The following is a 17106-nucleotide window of genomic DNA, read 5'->3' on the forward strand; positions in this document are numbered from 1 at the left end:
CTTCTGCTCTTTTATCTTTCTATTTTAGTTTTTAATTGCGTTAACTAAATGGAGACTGAAGACAGCACGAGTGCTTTTTAAGTTTACTGCACTTTTAGATGATAAAATTGGACAGTTTTTATGCCCAATGACATAGCTGCTGGCATTCCTCTTTTGACCAGAGATAACAGCTGTCTACAACTTCACTCACAGACCTGTTAAGCACTGTGGGTCTTTTGACTCAATAAGTCAACATGAGTCCCTTTGACCTGGACCTGTCAGTTCGATCAATATTTAGGATGAAAACATATGAACTGAGACCTCCCAGTCCTTTCCTGTCCTGCCTCTGGTTTCACCACCAGCTGGGGGGGCACATTGAGAGTGCATACTTCTGCCAAGGTGATATGATGTCATCAGACCCAGATCTGATCAGTTCCAAAATCGAATCGATTGTTCTGTGTCACCCAGTTTAATGGAAAACCATCCACGACGTCTTGAGTTATCCTGCTACCTGACAGATAAATCAACACGGGCTCTTCTGGAGGCAGGAGTAACAGTAGTAATCGTAATAATAATAATTTTACCAATACTAATTATTGTGCTAACTTCAAGTTTCAGATTTACCAGTTGCAAAGCGAACCACCCCTGAGGTCAGACTTCCTACACGAAAACTCTAAAATTAGGTGTGATGTCACTTCCTTGTATTCCAAGGTAGATTGAATTTTGAAACTGAGCCACGGACAGATACGGAAATTGTCAACCAGTTAAATTTTCAGTAAAAATCTGAGTTTTGGTGTGAATTGCAGACATAAAATAAAGATTTTAAAGATGCTTTTAAATGGATGTCTGATTATAAGAGGTTCCTAATCAGTTGGCGCTGTGGGCGGGACATTGCTGGTGACCACAGAGTACTGGCTGTATAAACAGATAGAGTTGGCTGTATCAGAAATTCATGTATATTAATTTTAATTTGGCGGGGGGGGGGGGGGGCATTTAGATGAAAACATTTCTGATTCAGATAGTCGTAAAAATGCTGACTGTTATTCCTTATCATCAGTCAGCCCCTATTTGTTATTATTAAATTGAAGGCTGAAAAGGAGAGGGTTTTTATTATAACAAAATATAAAATGCACACATCTTTAACACATAAGTACATTTATTTAAGTCTTAATACATTAATATTGAACAAGTTACATTTTGTATTGATTGCAAATGACACAACACAATTCTAATTTATTTCTTGTATATAAGTTAAATGTAACAGAATTTTATTTTAAAATATGGGAACTCTTCCTCAAGAGGAGCACTTTGTTATAAAATGTAGGTAAAAGTGCAATATTTTTCATAAAATTACAAAAATTGGTCCATTTTCTGCATTCTGAGTAGGTCTTCTTTGACACGCTAAATTATTTATTTTAAAACTGCAATACAGGCTTTATATTTTTAAGTAATTTGATTCTTTTACGCTATGTTCTAAAAACTGGAGCTAAATACAAGAAATACAACATTGTCAGTTTACAAAAGCTTAGCATATCAATCACTGCATCATCTATTTCTTAATAAACTTCATTTTTTTTCCCCGTACAACTATCCGGAACGTAGATATCAACAACACCATAATATCTCACAGCGCTATGTTACAATAAAATATCTCTGTAATAAGTTTGAAAGAAAAGAAGAAGAAAAAAAATAGCAACATAAAATTAAGGAATCCAATGCATAGATTCAATCATTTAAAAATGTAGAGATATAATTTATTTAGTACAGTTCTTTTACTTTTAGAGAGAACCCTGTGACACTGACTACATGGATTCACTATAGTTTATCCTGACTTGAGTGACCGGCACAAATATATATAATTCTCAACATATCACATGATAAAAATGCTAAACATATCACTTTGACTTCAAAGGCAAGTTTGGCTATAGTACACTATGGCATGTTTGGGTAAAACAAGGCGACACTTGGCTCTGAGGCCAAACAGCTTCAGGGCTTCTCTTTGAAAGCCATTTGAAATGTTAACAGTTTTATGTTACACTCTTAAAATCCACCGCATCTCTTTAACTTTCTTAAGATCAGTCAGGGATGTCCCATCGTGTTTGATCTGGAGTTTGCAAGTTTTCATTTAACACCTGAATGAAAAAAAATAAAATAAAAAAAATTTAGGGAACCATCACTCGGTGTGATCCAAATAAAAACCTGCACGCTCACAACTCATAATCCGACACTGACGTGGTTTTGGGTTAAATCATACAATAAATGTTAATGTTGAAGAGGCAGTTTTCCGTTTAAGCAAATCTATAAGCCACCTCAGCCACCAAGCTGGATGACCTCATGATAAAAAGTCATGTTTACCATAAAGGTCACAAGAGTCCGTGTGACTCAGCAAATTGAGTCACAAACAAACACAGAAAATGCAAATATACAAGCTTGATAAGATAAATGTATATGTTCTTAACACTTAATGGTGCTTTTCAGGGTCAACATTAAAAGAATAATTCCAAAAAAATGACTGGAGCTATCGAATCAACTGTTATTGAGCACTAAAATGAATCAAGATTTTCTCAAACAAGTTCTGAAGCTGGGAGAGTGCTGTGCAAACAGCGACTTGATCAGTCAACAGAAAGCCAACGTTGAACCTTTTCAATTTATGTTGAATGTAGTAAACCTGCAGTTGACAGCGTCATCATGTCACGAGCCTCAAACGAAGAAGAACTGTTCATTCGCAGGGGCAATTGAAGGAGATCAAAGGTTTTAGTGACCAGGAAATGGAGAAATGAGATGTCATAAGTAGCTCCCACTCAAAGAAAATAAAATTAAATAATAATACTTGGGTGATGTGCATCAAGTAGAGTGTGGAAGCGCAACCAGAGCTTGACGGGACCTGTAAGTACACGGCAGACAGGACAGAGAAAAAAATTAAAAGTTTGGTTTCAGGTTGGGTTTGGACGGAAAAACGAGACTCGAGCTTTGTTGGGATGTTCACGAGAAGTGAAAAATAGATGGAAAGACATCAAAAGGCAAATTAAAGTAAAAGGTCGATTTTTTAAATGGTATAAATAAGCAAATCAGCTCAAAATACTGCTTCTACCATGAAAAATTATCTTGTTCCTGTATCTAGCATGCAATCCGTTCCTGCTCGTAGGGGGTGACAGAATTTCAACGCTCTCACCTGCAGTTTTCATACACGCAAGAAAGTCTCCCATAATTTTTTGTAGGGAACTCTTGGTTTTAGCCAGTCTGTTCCATGTTGTTAGCTTTTCATTGTGACAAAAATACACCTAAAACATATAAGTAACAAAGATAGTACAAGAAGTACATCTACCCCTCAGCGTCTTTACGGAATCATTGGCAGATCTTGGACTCAGCATCGGTGTCGTTAACCTGCCTCGACCTCTGAAATTCACTGCGATGCAAAGCGTTCTGGACCCCATAAAAACTTAAGTTACTCATTTCTTCTTGATTTGTACAGAAAAGTCAGGCAGGGTACTGAAATAAAGAATTCACTGTACTTTTCGTCAAGATAAGATTTGAGTATCTTCTGGACCGTAGACATTTATTTGATATAAAACCCTTCAAGCCTGCACTCAGTATCTACTTTGTTAGACACAATAAATAGGCCTCTGTGGTATTAAGGTTCAGAGTGACAAATGACTCAGAACAGTTCTGGTGTCCAAGTGCAGGATAAATCTATATTAACCACGAATAATTTAGGTGTCAAATACATACTGAATCTAGTAAACATGTACTACATCATTTTAATATACATTCTTAATGTATGTACAAGAAATGAAAATGTCTATTAACATTTTACAGCCTGATTGAGAGAGATCCTCGAGCACAGATCTGACCAAACTACAAAAATATGATCCAGTTTTCTCTTTAAGCTCATTTCTGCTGCCTTGATTTTTGCTTCTGTTCTGTAAACACGACTTACAGTACTAGAAAGCACACTGCAAGACCTGATTTGTCAACTGTATGATGACATTATGTACATTCAGACAAAGTGAGTAATTATGTAACGTGATCCGAGGATCCCTTGAGAGGTCCGTCAATTACCATCAAGTCAGTCCACAAACCCATGAGCCAGGTTACCGTCATAATGCGACTATAGTGGTAACCAGTTATCACCAAAATGTTCATGGAAAAGTTTTGATTGCAGAAAACACAGTGCTGTATGTGTTTGTACGCTTTAGTGGATTGTGCTGCTGCTGCTGCTGCTGCTGCTGCTGCTGCTGATGCTGATGGGATCGAACTACCATTGTAGCATACCAGAGGTGTGTTTCAGTTTGCTCTTCAGTTAAGGCAAAATGTTTGGCACTTAGTTTTGATATCTTAAAATAAAATCCATATTGACCAGTTCAGGGGTGCTAATTGAGAGGTCAGCAGATCATTACCTGTCCTATTGTACTTAAGTGATCCTAAAAATATTTTTAAACAGATATGTTGATGGTACAAAACCTACAGTTGATCTCGGAATGATGATTAAGGATCCATTTTTTGTCTCAAATAAGTTCTGATTGTGTCTTTTACACACTTGCAGCAACAACAAAGAGCAGAACGTTATTTTTTTCTTTTACAGTTTGAAAGCATTGCAGATTCTACCCTGACACCCAGCTATGAGTGGTGGTCTTAACCCCGTGGGGGAAACCTTGCTGGGTCACCATCGGCTCAAAGTTGAAGTCCAGAGAGTCTCCATCCATCAGGGTGTCATGGAGGACAGTCTCCATGTCAAACTCGAACTTCTCAATGGACATATCATCGAGGTCACTGGGTAGCTTCTCTAAGTGTGAGGGTGGTGGAAGTCCTGGTCGTCCGTATCCGTTGGTGTTGAGGGGACAGAAACCACCAGGCATGCTTCCACCACTGAGGTGGCTCGAGAGGCCATAAGGCATCTGCATGGGGCCTTTGGTGTTGGGCAAACGTGAGGTGCCCCCGCTGTGAGCGAGGGACATTAGCAAGCGGCCGTTCATAGCCGGTGCTGTGGCCGGGGCTTGGCTGTGCACATTGTGGGGGTGAGTGTGAGAGAGACCATGTGGATGACTGTTCCCTCCAGCCATAAGTTTGGTTGCATGCTGGCTGCTGCTGTAGAGTGGCAGCATGCAACCTCCGCTGGTCTGAGACACCACGGTGTCCACCGATGGCATCAGCTCTCCGTGCTGGTCTGTATCTGATGTCAGCAGCTCCTTCAGAAGCCCTGCAGGGCAGCTGTACTGACCCATGCCGGGCCCGAAGCTGGCCTTGCTCTCTGGCAGTGTCTGCAGTGGGATGGACGACAAGGTGTTCAACCCTGATTGACCATACACACACTTGCGGAACTCCTGCTGGGGCTGTGAGACCATGCTTGGGGAACTGTAAGAGGGGTACCCGGGACTCGGTTGCATCATAGGAGAAGAGGAGGACTGGGAGGAACAAGGTGTTGTCGCCCCTCCTCCAACCTGAGAGTTGTTGGGTGAGAGCAAGTTCAGATTGTCCAGAAGGTTCTCCATGACGTTCTCAGGACTGTGTCCCAAAGAACCAGTCATCTCTGTGAGGCTGGGCAGTGTGGCTGTCATTTTGGGCCCGGAGGCTCCTGGGTAGCTCATGTGTACGTCTGCTTCCCCGAGGTCATCCTCAGGCATGAAGGGTGAGAGGCGGCCGCTCACAGTGCTGGCGTTGGAGCTGGTCCGAGGCCTGAAGCTGTTCCATGCATCAAAGTCATCATTGCTGTGGGAGTTGGGGCTGCCAGGCCACTTGGAGTAGGAGCCAGGGCTGTCTGCACTGCCGTCAGCGCCGCCCTGCAGGGACAGCTGTGGACAGACAGGGAGATTCAGTTCACCAGAAGACATAATGTGCCAGAGACCGAGTAAGGATGACAAACACTCTTGGCTGAACATTTGACAATAAATCACAGAGCTGGAGGAGGATAAAATATCAAACTATACAAATACGTCATTGTTGCCAGAAAACTGTATCAATAATATGAAGTAAACTGATAAATACAGACAATATCATTCAACCCGTATAATCAGTAGTTCATTTGTTTCAGCTCCCACTGTATAAAGATGGTGGTTAGGGATGCCTCTAATCCCAAAATAATGCTAATGTCCAATCATGACATATTATGGTGATATATCAAACTGCTCTGTTAGAACATGGAGACGTACCAATTATGAAATCATTTATCAAAATATTTAATCTCCTAATGTCAAAAAACATTCATCTTTTTAGTAAAATCTCTTTAGTACATTCCTATTTGTAAGTGGAGATAAAAGAAAACTTATAGTGGAAGAAATTGCATTATTTTTCATTAAAAAAGTGAAAATGTTTTTAATGCTCGCTTAAATTGTTTTTCACGAAAGAGTAAATGTGCAAAAGCGGACATGGAAACTCCTGGCAGCTATTGTAGCCTGTTTAGTTCACTGTAAGCCAGTTGATGGAATAAAAAAAATCTGGCGCTCATTTCTTTTCTTTTCTTATGTGATGTATCAGCAAAGAATTAAATGGTAATAAATCATTTATCTCAGAGACAAAACAGTTTTGTTACCTTTTTCTTTGCTGCTCTTCCTCTGCTCTTGGTGAACTTGCTGTTATTGTCCATGGAGGCTGCCCTGCGTCGAGGAGACTTCCCGCTTTTCCCGCCCTCCGGATTTAGCATCCACCACGAACTCTTTCCCGTCCCCTCGTTCTGGACACGTACAAAGCGGCTGTGCAGTGACAGGTTGTGTCGGATGGAGTTCTGGAGGACAGGGAAAGAGCAAAAAAGCAGCGTGAGGAGCACACAAACACACGGCTATTGTGCTTGCCCTTTTCCCAAAACACCTCAGGTTAGCTTTAGCATGGAAGTGCAAATCCATCATTACAGGTGCTCCTCTATGGAAGACACTCACGGCTTGACAGCTAACTTAGAGAAAATAAAAGGACGATTTTCAGGTCACTCAACAAACCATTTGCCATACAAAGACACCCATCACAGGCATCAGGTAGAATTTACTTGATGAGTTACGTGTAAAAAGGTGAGGATTTAAAAGCATACTCTTTTATGTCTTTACATGTGGGCCTATATTTCCTTTATAACATTCCACACACGCAGCAGAATCAAAAGGGACAACACAAAATCATTTTTCTTCCTTGCAGACACATTAATAACGTTCTCTAACGTTGCTTAGTGATAACTCGGGTGAATTTTTCTTTTTTTTTCTGACAGCAAGTGAAGCATTATTAAAACACTACAAACAAAAGACCATGAATAGTGAGCAAACATGTGCTTTGAAAAAAAACCATTTCACTTCTGTTCTGCTTTGCTGTGGCGGGAGATTTACTCCAATGTTCAGACTTTTGCAGATTCAGAGAATGCGGCTTTGTTTACATAGCTATTGATCCTCGGAGGATGATTTACATCGTCTCTGTATGGTTTTGGTCAATAACATGAGGCAATGAGCCTTGGTCAGACATACAGTAACTGTGCACGTGTGAAGCTTTTTGTTTTGGAAGAACCTCAGGATCTCCCAGTACACACGAACATACACACAGCTCCTAGCGTGCATAGTGGTTAACGTCATCAAGCCCATTCCCGCAGCGAGCTACTGCTCCACATCTGGTTCACAGTCTGCCCTCCACTCTGCCTTCACCTCTGCTTCACCTCATCTCCACATCCCATCATTCCGCACTTAACAATTCCTTCCAATGCTGATTCCTTTTCAAATGATGTCTTAAATTAAATCAATAATTTTCTCTGACGATGATGAAACATCAGAAAAGAGAAAAAAAACAACAACCCTTGTCTCAATTTGTTTTTTTTTTTTAAAAAGGTCAAATTTCTTTTATATAAAACTGAAAAATATGAAAATGTAGAAGGGTTAAAGGTGGGTATTTTTCACCTCATAAAGACACTCTAGCACAGAGGTGTGCACATTTAAAAAAAAAAAAGAAAAAAAAGAAGAGTGCTCAAGTAGCACAGATATGTTTTTAACATTTCCAGTAATGTAACTCAATACTGTGCTATCTCATAGACCTTTCTGGATGCTTCCGTCAGGGTGGAGGTGTATTGTCCACAAAGGTAGGACTTGTGTACTTTTTCCACTGCACATACTCCCTGCCCACAATTCCACATATCTGCACAAGATTCTCTGGGACAGAGAGGCTGATCAAAGTATTTCATGTTTTTATCTTGACCTCCTTCCAAACTCCACAACCACATTTTCTAATCCTGATGACATCATCTGGGTTGTGAAATGTGAAAAGGTCAGAGGAAATCGAAATGGAGTGGGACTTCTCTTACCGAGCACACTGAGCTCCAGGTAATACGGAAGAACAACCTATCAATCAAATTGTCACCGACTTTTATTCTCTAACAGTTTACTGATAAATCGATCAAGTTCTCTGCCTTTTACCTTCCTCTCTTTCCACTTCTGCCTCGGCTCTCCTCTCCTGACCGCTAGGACCTCAGGCCACATGGGCCACATGAGCCTGCTTGAACAAATGAATGAAATTACCTTTGAATCAAATGATCCCATTCCCTCGGCTAATAGTGTCAGGCTAGTTTGCATGATGAGAGAGACGTGACAGCCACCCCCCCCCCCCCCCCACCACCACCACCTCATCCTTTCCTCCTGCACATCAGTATGACAAAAGGGAAGGAGTAAAGTCTGGTCATGAGCCTCTCTTTCCCATGACCACTGAGCGAGCTGTTAATTTCAGCTGTGCTGCAACAAGGAATGACTGCAATGTGAGTAAAGACGCCGGGATGTCCTGTTACAGCCTTATATCACTGTGATGACAGGAAGGAGAAACTCACAGCTTCAGACTCATTTTGGGAGGCTGCAGTTTCTATTTTGGCTTGTTTCATAGTATGTCGAGATGCTCAAACCAGTTTAATCGTCCTGATGTAAGAGGATAAAAAAAATGTTCTGATGGGAAATACCAGAACTCGGCAGAACTCTGTGTGCTATGTGGGGAGTTTGGCTATGGGTGTCTGGTGGGGCTAAAGGAAAAGACTCGTCTCCCCCTCGGTGTATGCTTGAGTGTGCGTGTGCCAGCTCATGTTTTTGTGGAATGGCAATATGACAAACAGCAGCTCGGCATGGTTTCGATTTGGTTGCTCCCTCATCTTCAGCCAGTGATATTGCGGTTTGAAAACACACGTAACTGGGACTGAAAACACGCACATGAACACAGTCATACGCGCAGACACACGTTTACATTTTGCATGGAAACTACTTCAAGCAAATAAATATGCCACATTAATTTACTTTCATGAATTAGATTCCTCCTACGAGTTGAAGTCTGTTTCCTTTGGATCCTTTGCCTGTATGTGACACTGATTTATCTCTGGCCACAGTACACAAGAATTTTAACATTCCAACTAATCACTGTGTGCAAAGTTCAATCGTAATCGCAGCCAACTTGTTAGTATCTCTTAGGAAACAGTAAAGACAGGATTCCCAGCCAGGCGGCCCTCACAATCCACATTCCTCAGCAAGGTTACAAAACCCATGATTTCACAGAACTGAATGCTAATTACCGTTTCTGAAGGACAGTGAAGAGAAACAAAAGATTGTGTAAAAAAAAAGAAAAGAAAAGAAAACATGAACTGCTTTTATTAAATACGTGTGGATGGGAACATTATAATAAATATTCAGAAATCTAGAACTTTATCTCAGAGGGTCCATGTGGCCAAAGATGATTAAAAAAAAAAGAAAAAAAAACGTTCACCACGAGGAGCACCAACTCTCCTTCTCTGAGTCAACAGAACACAGCAGTGCTGGCAAAACAGAAGGAAGTGACCACATGAAAGAGGACTGTGACAGGAAACAGAGTTAACTTCCTGCCTCACAGGAAGCATGGTGGTTGTGAGGCAGAAAAAAAAAAGGTATGGAATGTGAAGCCACAACATCGTGTGCCAAACAGCCACCGCAAATTCAGCTGTCACCCTCCTTCTCTGCATCCCCGCTGCCAGTGAGTTTATGTTTAGCTGCAGGCATTAATCCCTAATGTCACACTTAAATTTGTTAAAATGAAAGTCATGTGACTGGCACGAATTACATGACTGCATAGGTTGTGACTCACGGAGTGGCTGTAGCGTGGACGTCTGGGTGGTATGTGACATCACAGAATGTTTTTTGAGTATTCGCTATTCAAGTAAAAGAAAGAGGGGTTGTGTGTGACAGAGTGGGCCTGGATCAGCTGAGAACACACTGTGCCTGGTTCACCTCCTTCCCTTGTGGACTACTGAAAGGACAGACTCTTTTGTACATCACCTCTCTTCCTGTAATCCCAGTTTCTTGTCTCCACTAGTCTTTTCTCTTGCCTTTTATTGACATCTGTTATCCATCTCAATCATTTTTCAGTCCTACTTATGCTTTTTTTTTTTTCTTTGTTTCTTGTCCTCATCTAACCCATACTTCAATTTACTCAAGCCTTTTCTCTACAGCCATGATTCCTGAACTGGGACACACACACACACACACACACACACACACACACACACACACACACACACACACACACACACACACACACACACACACAGAGTTATGTCAGGGGGACACACCAAAAAAAAAAAAAGTTTGGTGAAGACTCCTCTGATTGGATCTCACTCAACATGCCAACTTCACCCAAAGTTATAATTAATCAGAGGCAGAAGCAGGCTGTGGGCGGGTCTTGTGGAGATGCACGGCCATGTTAAAGAGGCCCTTTAGAACCTCAACTATGGATAACTGGTTGAGATAACCCCGTCTCACACCCACGGGAGCAGGTGTGGACGCAGCTGAAGTCTGAGTCCTGACTGTCAAAACCATCTGTAGTGTCAAACTGTGTAGTTTATCCACTGGTGGCGCTCGTACAGCTGGTGTCAAAACCAGTGCAGACAAATCCAAGTCATGCGTATTGTCTCTGATGATATGCGTCATGTCACTTGTTTTAAGGTGAAATATGAGGCTGAATTACAGGCAAAAACTGTCCATAACACTGTCACGTTTTCATCCACGAGGCCTGCTTTTTGTTTACAGCTTGATTTTGTAACAGACTTAAAAATACAGCAAAATGCAACATCTTATGAGAGATGTGGAGGTAGAGGAGGTACATAGCAGGACCAGGCAGTACATGCTGTCACATTGACTGAGATACTGATGTTTTCATAACTGCTCAAATGTCATCTAACCTAATGGCAAAACCCCCAGAACAGTGCACCACTACCTACATGCAGAGCTGCTCTGATTCCAAGAACCCACACGAGAAACCTCAGAGGCAAAGTCCTATATACATCTAAAGGTTTGAAGGTTGTGCTGCAAAACCTCTGACAGCGTGCAGCAGTTGTGAACCAATCAGATGCTCCCTAAGCAGTTTCACAAGCGTACTGATCAAAGTGAAAACGTTTGCTTTCCCTGCATTACCTCACTGAACTCATTAGCTGGTTTCATGGGTTTTCTACCTTTCATTTCTCACATGTCAACCTGACATGAGATGTGCTCGTGTTCAGTAACTGCCTATTTTCTGCATAATGTCTGCAGTTGCGAAGAGCACAGCTTAAAGAGAATGTAATGCAGTATTTCTAACTCTTTAAATAAGTAGCCCTAAAGCTTTAGCTTAGTCATGTCTGGTGTGACGTGCTTTGTGCTGAGGTAGACCGGCGTGGTTAAGATTGAAAAACTGTTATTAGGCTAACACCAGCTCAGCAGGGCTGAGCGTCCAGGCTGAGCACGCACTTCCAAGTGAGACGGCAGGTCCACAAGTGATGGGGAACTACCACTCACCGGGGTTACGATTCATCAGAAGATAAACTTGTGGCAGATTTTTTTTCCTCCACATGATAGATGTACTTTGTATTTGGTGATTACAAGGCTGGTTCCATTTCTGATTACAAAGAAGCGTGGTTAGTAGAGGCACATCAGCGATAACAGGCCTAAGCTCGTCTTAGCTCAAGATCCTGCTGTGGTTTCGCTTAAAAACTTAAATATTTGTTTGATTTAGAATAAAACAGCACTAGGATTGGTGGTTGTGAATATCAGAATACCTTAACCACATACATAATGGCAACACTAACAATCATAACGAAGCTCTGACATCAGAATCATAAACGGCAGATGCGTATCTGTATTGAATCTGAAAAATACATATTCGAATCCAATTGAAACTGGAAAAAGGTGGGGTGAACTATCCCTTTAAAAATTCAAGTGTCCGTCCTGAATTGTGTCTTTATTTTGCTGTGTCATGACACACACAAAAATAGAGCAACACACATTCACGTTACCACATTCACAAGGCAATCTGAATAGACTGCAATGACTTCATGTGTTTACAGTTTGATAGGTTATCATCAGCCCCAATATTGGACTGACTGGTGTTAATCACTGACCTATTTACTGAAGTCAATACAGCGGTGATTGTAAAAGGCTGTGGAAATAATTTTTTTTTTTTAAAAAGCGTATCGGAAATGTAAAGCCTGGGGCCTTTTTTTATTATTATTTACACCCTCAGTTTCATTAAAACTATCTAGAGGAGAGGAAATGATTGTTGTGTTATTAAAGTTGCATAGCAGCGAAGTAACACAGCACAGTGCCTCGGGTTTAGGAGAGCACAAACGTGTCACTGTTAACAGAGATATAAAAAGAAACCACAATTTCTGTTTTTAAAAAAAGATTAGATTAAAAATGGAAACTGACCCTAGGATATGGTACAAGCTCAAAATAGGTCGTCTCTGCTCCCTCCTGCCATCCCACCCCTCAACCCCCTTCCTGGATCTCTATTCATCTCTTGTCCTTTTCCCTTGCTCCGCTGGGACATCATGCACATACTGGCTACAGCTGATTGCACACTCGTGTTGAAGCAAAAAGGGTCCCTTTCTCAAGCGCTGATGTCAACTTCCAATAATTCAATTTGGCAACGAGAGCGGAGGGGGCGGACAGGGGGGGGTTGCAGAGGGCTCAGCGTGTGTGGAACTCCCTAAATTCACTTTAGATTTCTATGAGTCTATGACTTTTTGAGAATAAGTACCTCTTCAAAATAGCCATTGTTAGACGCTGGGCTACATGACTGATCATAAACTGCGGGTGGAAAGGCAGAAAACGCAAGTCATGCACAAGCAAATCTGTCTGCAAATGTATTTACTGACGGCCTCTTGGCAGGATCCCCTTTTTACAATCCTCGGCAAGGAATCTGAGTTCAGGCGACCTCCCTCCCTCCCTCCACACACACACACACACACACACACACACACACACACACACACACACACACTTGACTGAGAGGATGGCGATTAGTTGAGCTTAAGATTGATCAGTCTCGCAGATGCTGGAGACAAATGATACACAGTCTGCAAAGGGTTTTTTGTGCAGAAGCAGCATACGCACTCAGGGGATCTCTCATTGCTGTATGATAGTGTGAGACTAGTGGTTGAGTGGAGGGGCTATTAGTGAACTTCCTGCTACATTGTATCCACACAGGAAGAGCTGGCCGCTCCTGATACTGATCCCGCTGAAACTCTGGTTTCTATGCAAAACAGAGTGAGGCCCTCAAACATGCAGCACAGGGGACCAGTAGGGTTCAAGAGCTACTACTTCCTAATCAAAACTCTGTAGTCTTACTGGACAAAACAAGAGGAAAAAGGAAAAAAGGGGGCCCCATTCCAGGTATGGCAGATACAGCTCTTACAGTACATCTTAAAAACAGTTCCCCACTTTTTTGCCTTCATTTATGGATCCAAACCAACAGAATTTGGTGAGAGGAAGATAAATCACCTGTTATTTCCCCTGTTTCATTCATGTATGACGTTAGGGTAAATAAAGAGCTTGGCTGGCTGTACAAATAAGATTGAAGGACCTTTACTCTCTTCCTTAGATTTACTTCACACACAAAGTGTGAGATAATGCACTCTTGAGTACTGCCATATATCATTTGAATGCCAGCGACATTTCATATATTTGTTTTTGCAGTTTCAGTGAATTTTTGGGAAATACGTTAACTGTCCATCATTTTGAGATACCCTTCTCTCCAGACTGGCTGCTAGTTAGCTTAGCTACAATGAATGCTAGCAGAGGAGCGGTAGAAAATATTCTGAAAAGTCCTAGCATGTCCATTCCTTGCCTGCATGATTGGAACTATGGTCATGTTTAACATTTCCTGTGAAAAACACTGTTAAAAAATTACAAGATGCTGTTATTTCATCAGATACCTGGAGCTATTTAAATGTTCCAGTTCAAATAGATCAGGATCAGCGTCTTGGTTTGTCCTGAAGTAATCCTCCCCATCCTTGTTTACAGAGTCAGCTATGATTAGTAGCAACAGTTACTCCTCTAGTTGTCAATAAATGATTTGTTGGCCAAAGTAACGATGGAACGGTGATGCATCAAATCCCTGCGCCCAGTCAACAAGTTAGTGCCAGGTATAAATCTGACCTTAAAACAACATGCTGTGACTTGTCAGCCCACCTTATTAATGCAGGCAAAGACCTTTTTAGATTATAGTGTATTTGACGAGTAGCAAGCATCGCTCCCACGTCCCACCGCCTTTGTTCATTGCAGCTAAGCTAACTAAGCTGCCCCAGTGAAGGTCCAGAGCTCCATAATACACTGTGAGGAGAGAAGGGTGTCTGATAAAATGATGGACGATGAGAATATTTTCAAAAAAAATTGGTGTGTTCCTTTCAGTACGAAAAAAGTAATCCAAAAAAAAAAAAAAGTTAAATCAATGGCGGAATTGTCAATTAGTAATTGATTGCTGTTAGGTCCTGTTGCTCAAGAAAGACATGTGGGCCTCATTAACTCCTGTGTCACTTGGGGCTGGGCAATAATTCAATATCATTATTCAATGATTTTCTGGGCATCAGAAGTTTGAAATCCTTCCAGTGAAATTTTTCAACATTTCCCAAAGGAGAAAATGGAAGCCGCCTGTCATTTCCTTTAAAACAAAAAAACAAAAAACAAAACCCAAACATTTATTTCACAGATTACTCACTAATATGGGGAAATATTTTTGTCCAAATTTCGCCTCACCTTGGAAGCACTTTTTTTCTCCGAACTGTACCTACTTTTTCTAAAGACTGCTCCAAGTACAGATAATGTCCCAGCAGTGTGTTGCAGCTCTGTGTTTTCATGTTTTAGCTCTCTGGATGATTTCCTGACTCAGACTTAAACAGCATGCAGCTCATGTGTACAGACAGGGAGTGTGTTGTGCTGGCTAAGCTTGCCATGCTAAAATATGTGCATGTGTTGCTATATGCAACACAATGTGAGTCTGTAAATGGACAGAGCTGTGTCTGTGGGGCAGGGATATTTTTCGCCTGTGATCAGTAGAGCGACTGGGCTGTTGCCTGCTTGGTCTGGATAAAGATGCAGTGTGTGGACTACTGCTGGATGCCTGTGTGGCAGCCTGTGTCCAGAGGCGTGATCCACCAGAGAAGGAGGGGAGGGAGTTATATTTAAATGCTTGTTACCTCAAATCCACCTCGTAAACATGGGGACATCCCCGAGCTGTTTTTATTGATAGCATATCAAAATAAATCCCTGTAAAGTTACTGAAATGTCCAGATTTCCTATTTTCTTGATTGAGGATACATATTATCAATAAAATACTTGTAAGGAGTAAAAATTATACATCCATTATGTGAGTCTTCTTGACTGAGATAGTGACAGACAGCACAGCCAAGAAACAGCCATTGTCTGCACGAAGTTAAACATCAGCAGAAAGTCACACAAAAAAACTCACGCCTTTCCTTTTTGGCTGTTTTGTATTAAGTGTAGTTCAAAAGCACCGTGATAATTCCTGTTTAAAAGCAAAGAAACCCGCTCACAGGTTAAGAGTTGATTTAGTCAAGGCATATTTAAAACAGTGCTACAAGCAGGTGCAAGGTGGAGCAGAAGTTGTATTCTACAACACTGACATTGAATTGATGAGTATTCACAGGGAGGAAAATAAGTTTAAATGTCCACCTGTATCCCATTTGATCATGCCGATATACAAAAAAGATGGGAAATATTTCTGCTTTGTGACAGTAACATATCAGCCAGTCGTGGGGAATTTATAAAGCAACAACCACATCAGCATCTGCAGGAATTAATAATATTTGTACATTTGTATGCATCATAGCACAACAAATTATGTCATCCAACTTCGACGCAGGAGAATCATGGCAAACCGAGATGTCTAGGCTTTGTACTCTGTTGGTTTAGTGGCTGATTCAACTGCTAAGGTACTGACAAGAGGTATGTTCATGTTTGTCAAATAGAGTTTGTGGCGCAAGTGTTGCAGTTGCTCTTTGTCTTTTTAGCCACTGTGCCTTTGATCAAATTCCACAGTTTTGATTTATGAAATATGTTATTTACTGTACAAACCTACAGTAAAGTAAGGAGATAACAAGATGGCATTTCATGGAACTAAAGCAAAACTTGGCCGCAGAAGCACGGATTAAAAAAATGGTCTCATATATGATATCAGTGATATACACAATGACAAGAATGTTTTCCGCGCATTGAAGGCTTACCTCTTTAAAAATTCTAAAATTAGCATGACAACTACAAAAAATTGATTTCAGACACAAGGGGGCCATTACAGTCCCTTTAGCACAAAGTAGTTTTTCCTCTCTTGGGCTCATTATGAAAAGGAAATGGCAGCTAACATAACAAAATAATATATGTGAACCTCACAGAGGGAGTGCCAGGGGACTTTATTCAAAGGTTCAGTTTTATTGGGCCATAAATATGTAAAAATTATAGAGCACCATGCCTCTTCAAGTCAGTCCTGATTACCAAATACAGAAAATATTCATAAAAGAACATTATAAATACGAATATTTAACTATATTTCTAAATTAAATCAGTCACAAAAGTAACATACAAGCCAAACTAGAAGGGCATGCAGTGCAAACATTTACCACTTCTCTTTTTAACTGGTAATTCCCTTCACACAGAGTGCGGAGCAGCTGATTTCTATCTGCTGTCAATGCAGCAAATAAAAAAAAGATGAAAACACAGATTATTATTATCAGATGATAATCTGCAGCATATACAGGAATGGTGTCAAGCAAAAAAGCAGGTTTTAGGGTGTTTTTATCTGATTTAATTTATTTGGATCAGTTTATCAAATTTCAGAACAAAGATAGGGACTGAACTTAACTAACATCCAGGAGTTTCAAAACAAAAATTTATGACTGAC

General features: G+C 41.0%; 1 protein-coding gene across 1 annotated transcript in view; it reads right to left on the reverse strand.

Annotated features, from left to right (window-relative positions):
* Window positions 1–1081: 1081 nt before the first annotated feature.
* foxo1a (forkhead box O1 a) overlaps window positions 1082–17106 on the reverse strand; it is a 30196-nt gene continuing 14171 nt past the window's right edge. The window contains exons 2-3 of the mRNA XM_086216488.1: window positions 6506–6697; window positions 1082–5768 (exon numbers count right to left, since the gene is read on the reverse strand). Of these exons, the coding sequence (XP_086072614.1) occupies window positions 4581–5768; window positions 6506–6697 (1380 nt within the window). The 3' untranslated portion in view covers window positions 1082–4580. The remainder of the gene's footprint in view (window positions 5769–6505; window positions 6698–17106) is intronic.

This window comes from Aulostomus chinensis, chromosome 10 (assembly GCF_037954235.1).
Source record: "Aulostomus chinensis isolate RoL2024-O1b breed Wild chromosome 10, RoL_Achi_v1.0, whole genome shotgun sequence".
In the NCBI taxonomy this organism is placed as follows: Eukaryota; Metazoa; Chordata; class Actinopteri; order Syngnathiformes; family Aulostomidae; genus Aulostomus; species Aulostomus chinensis.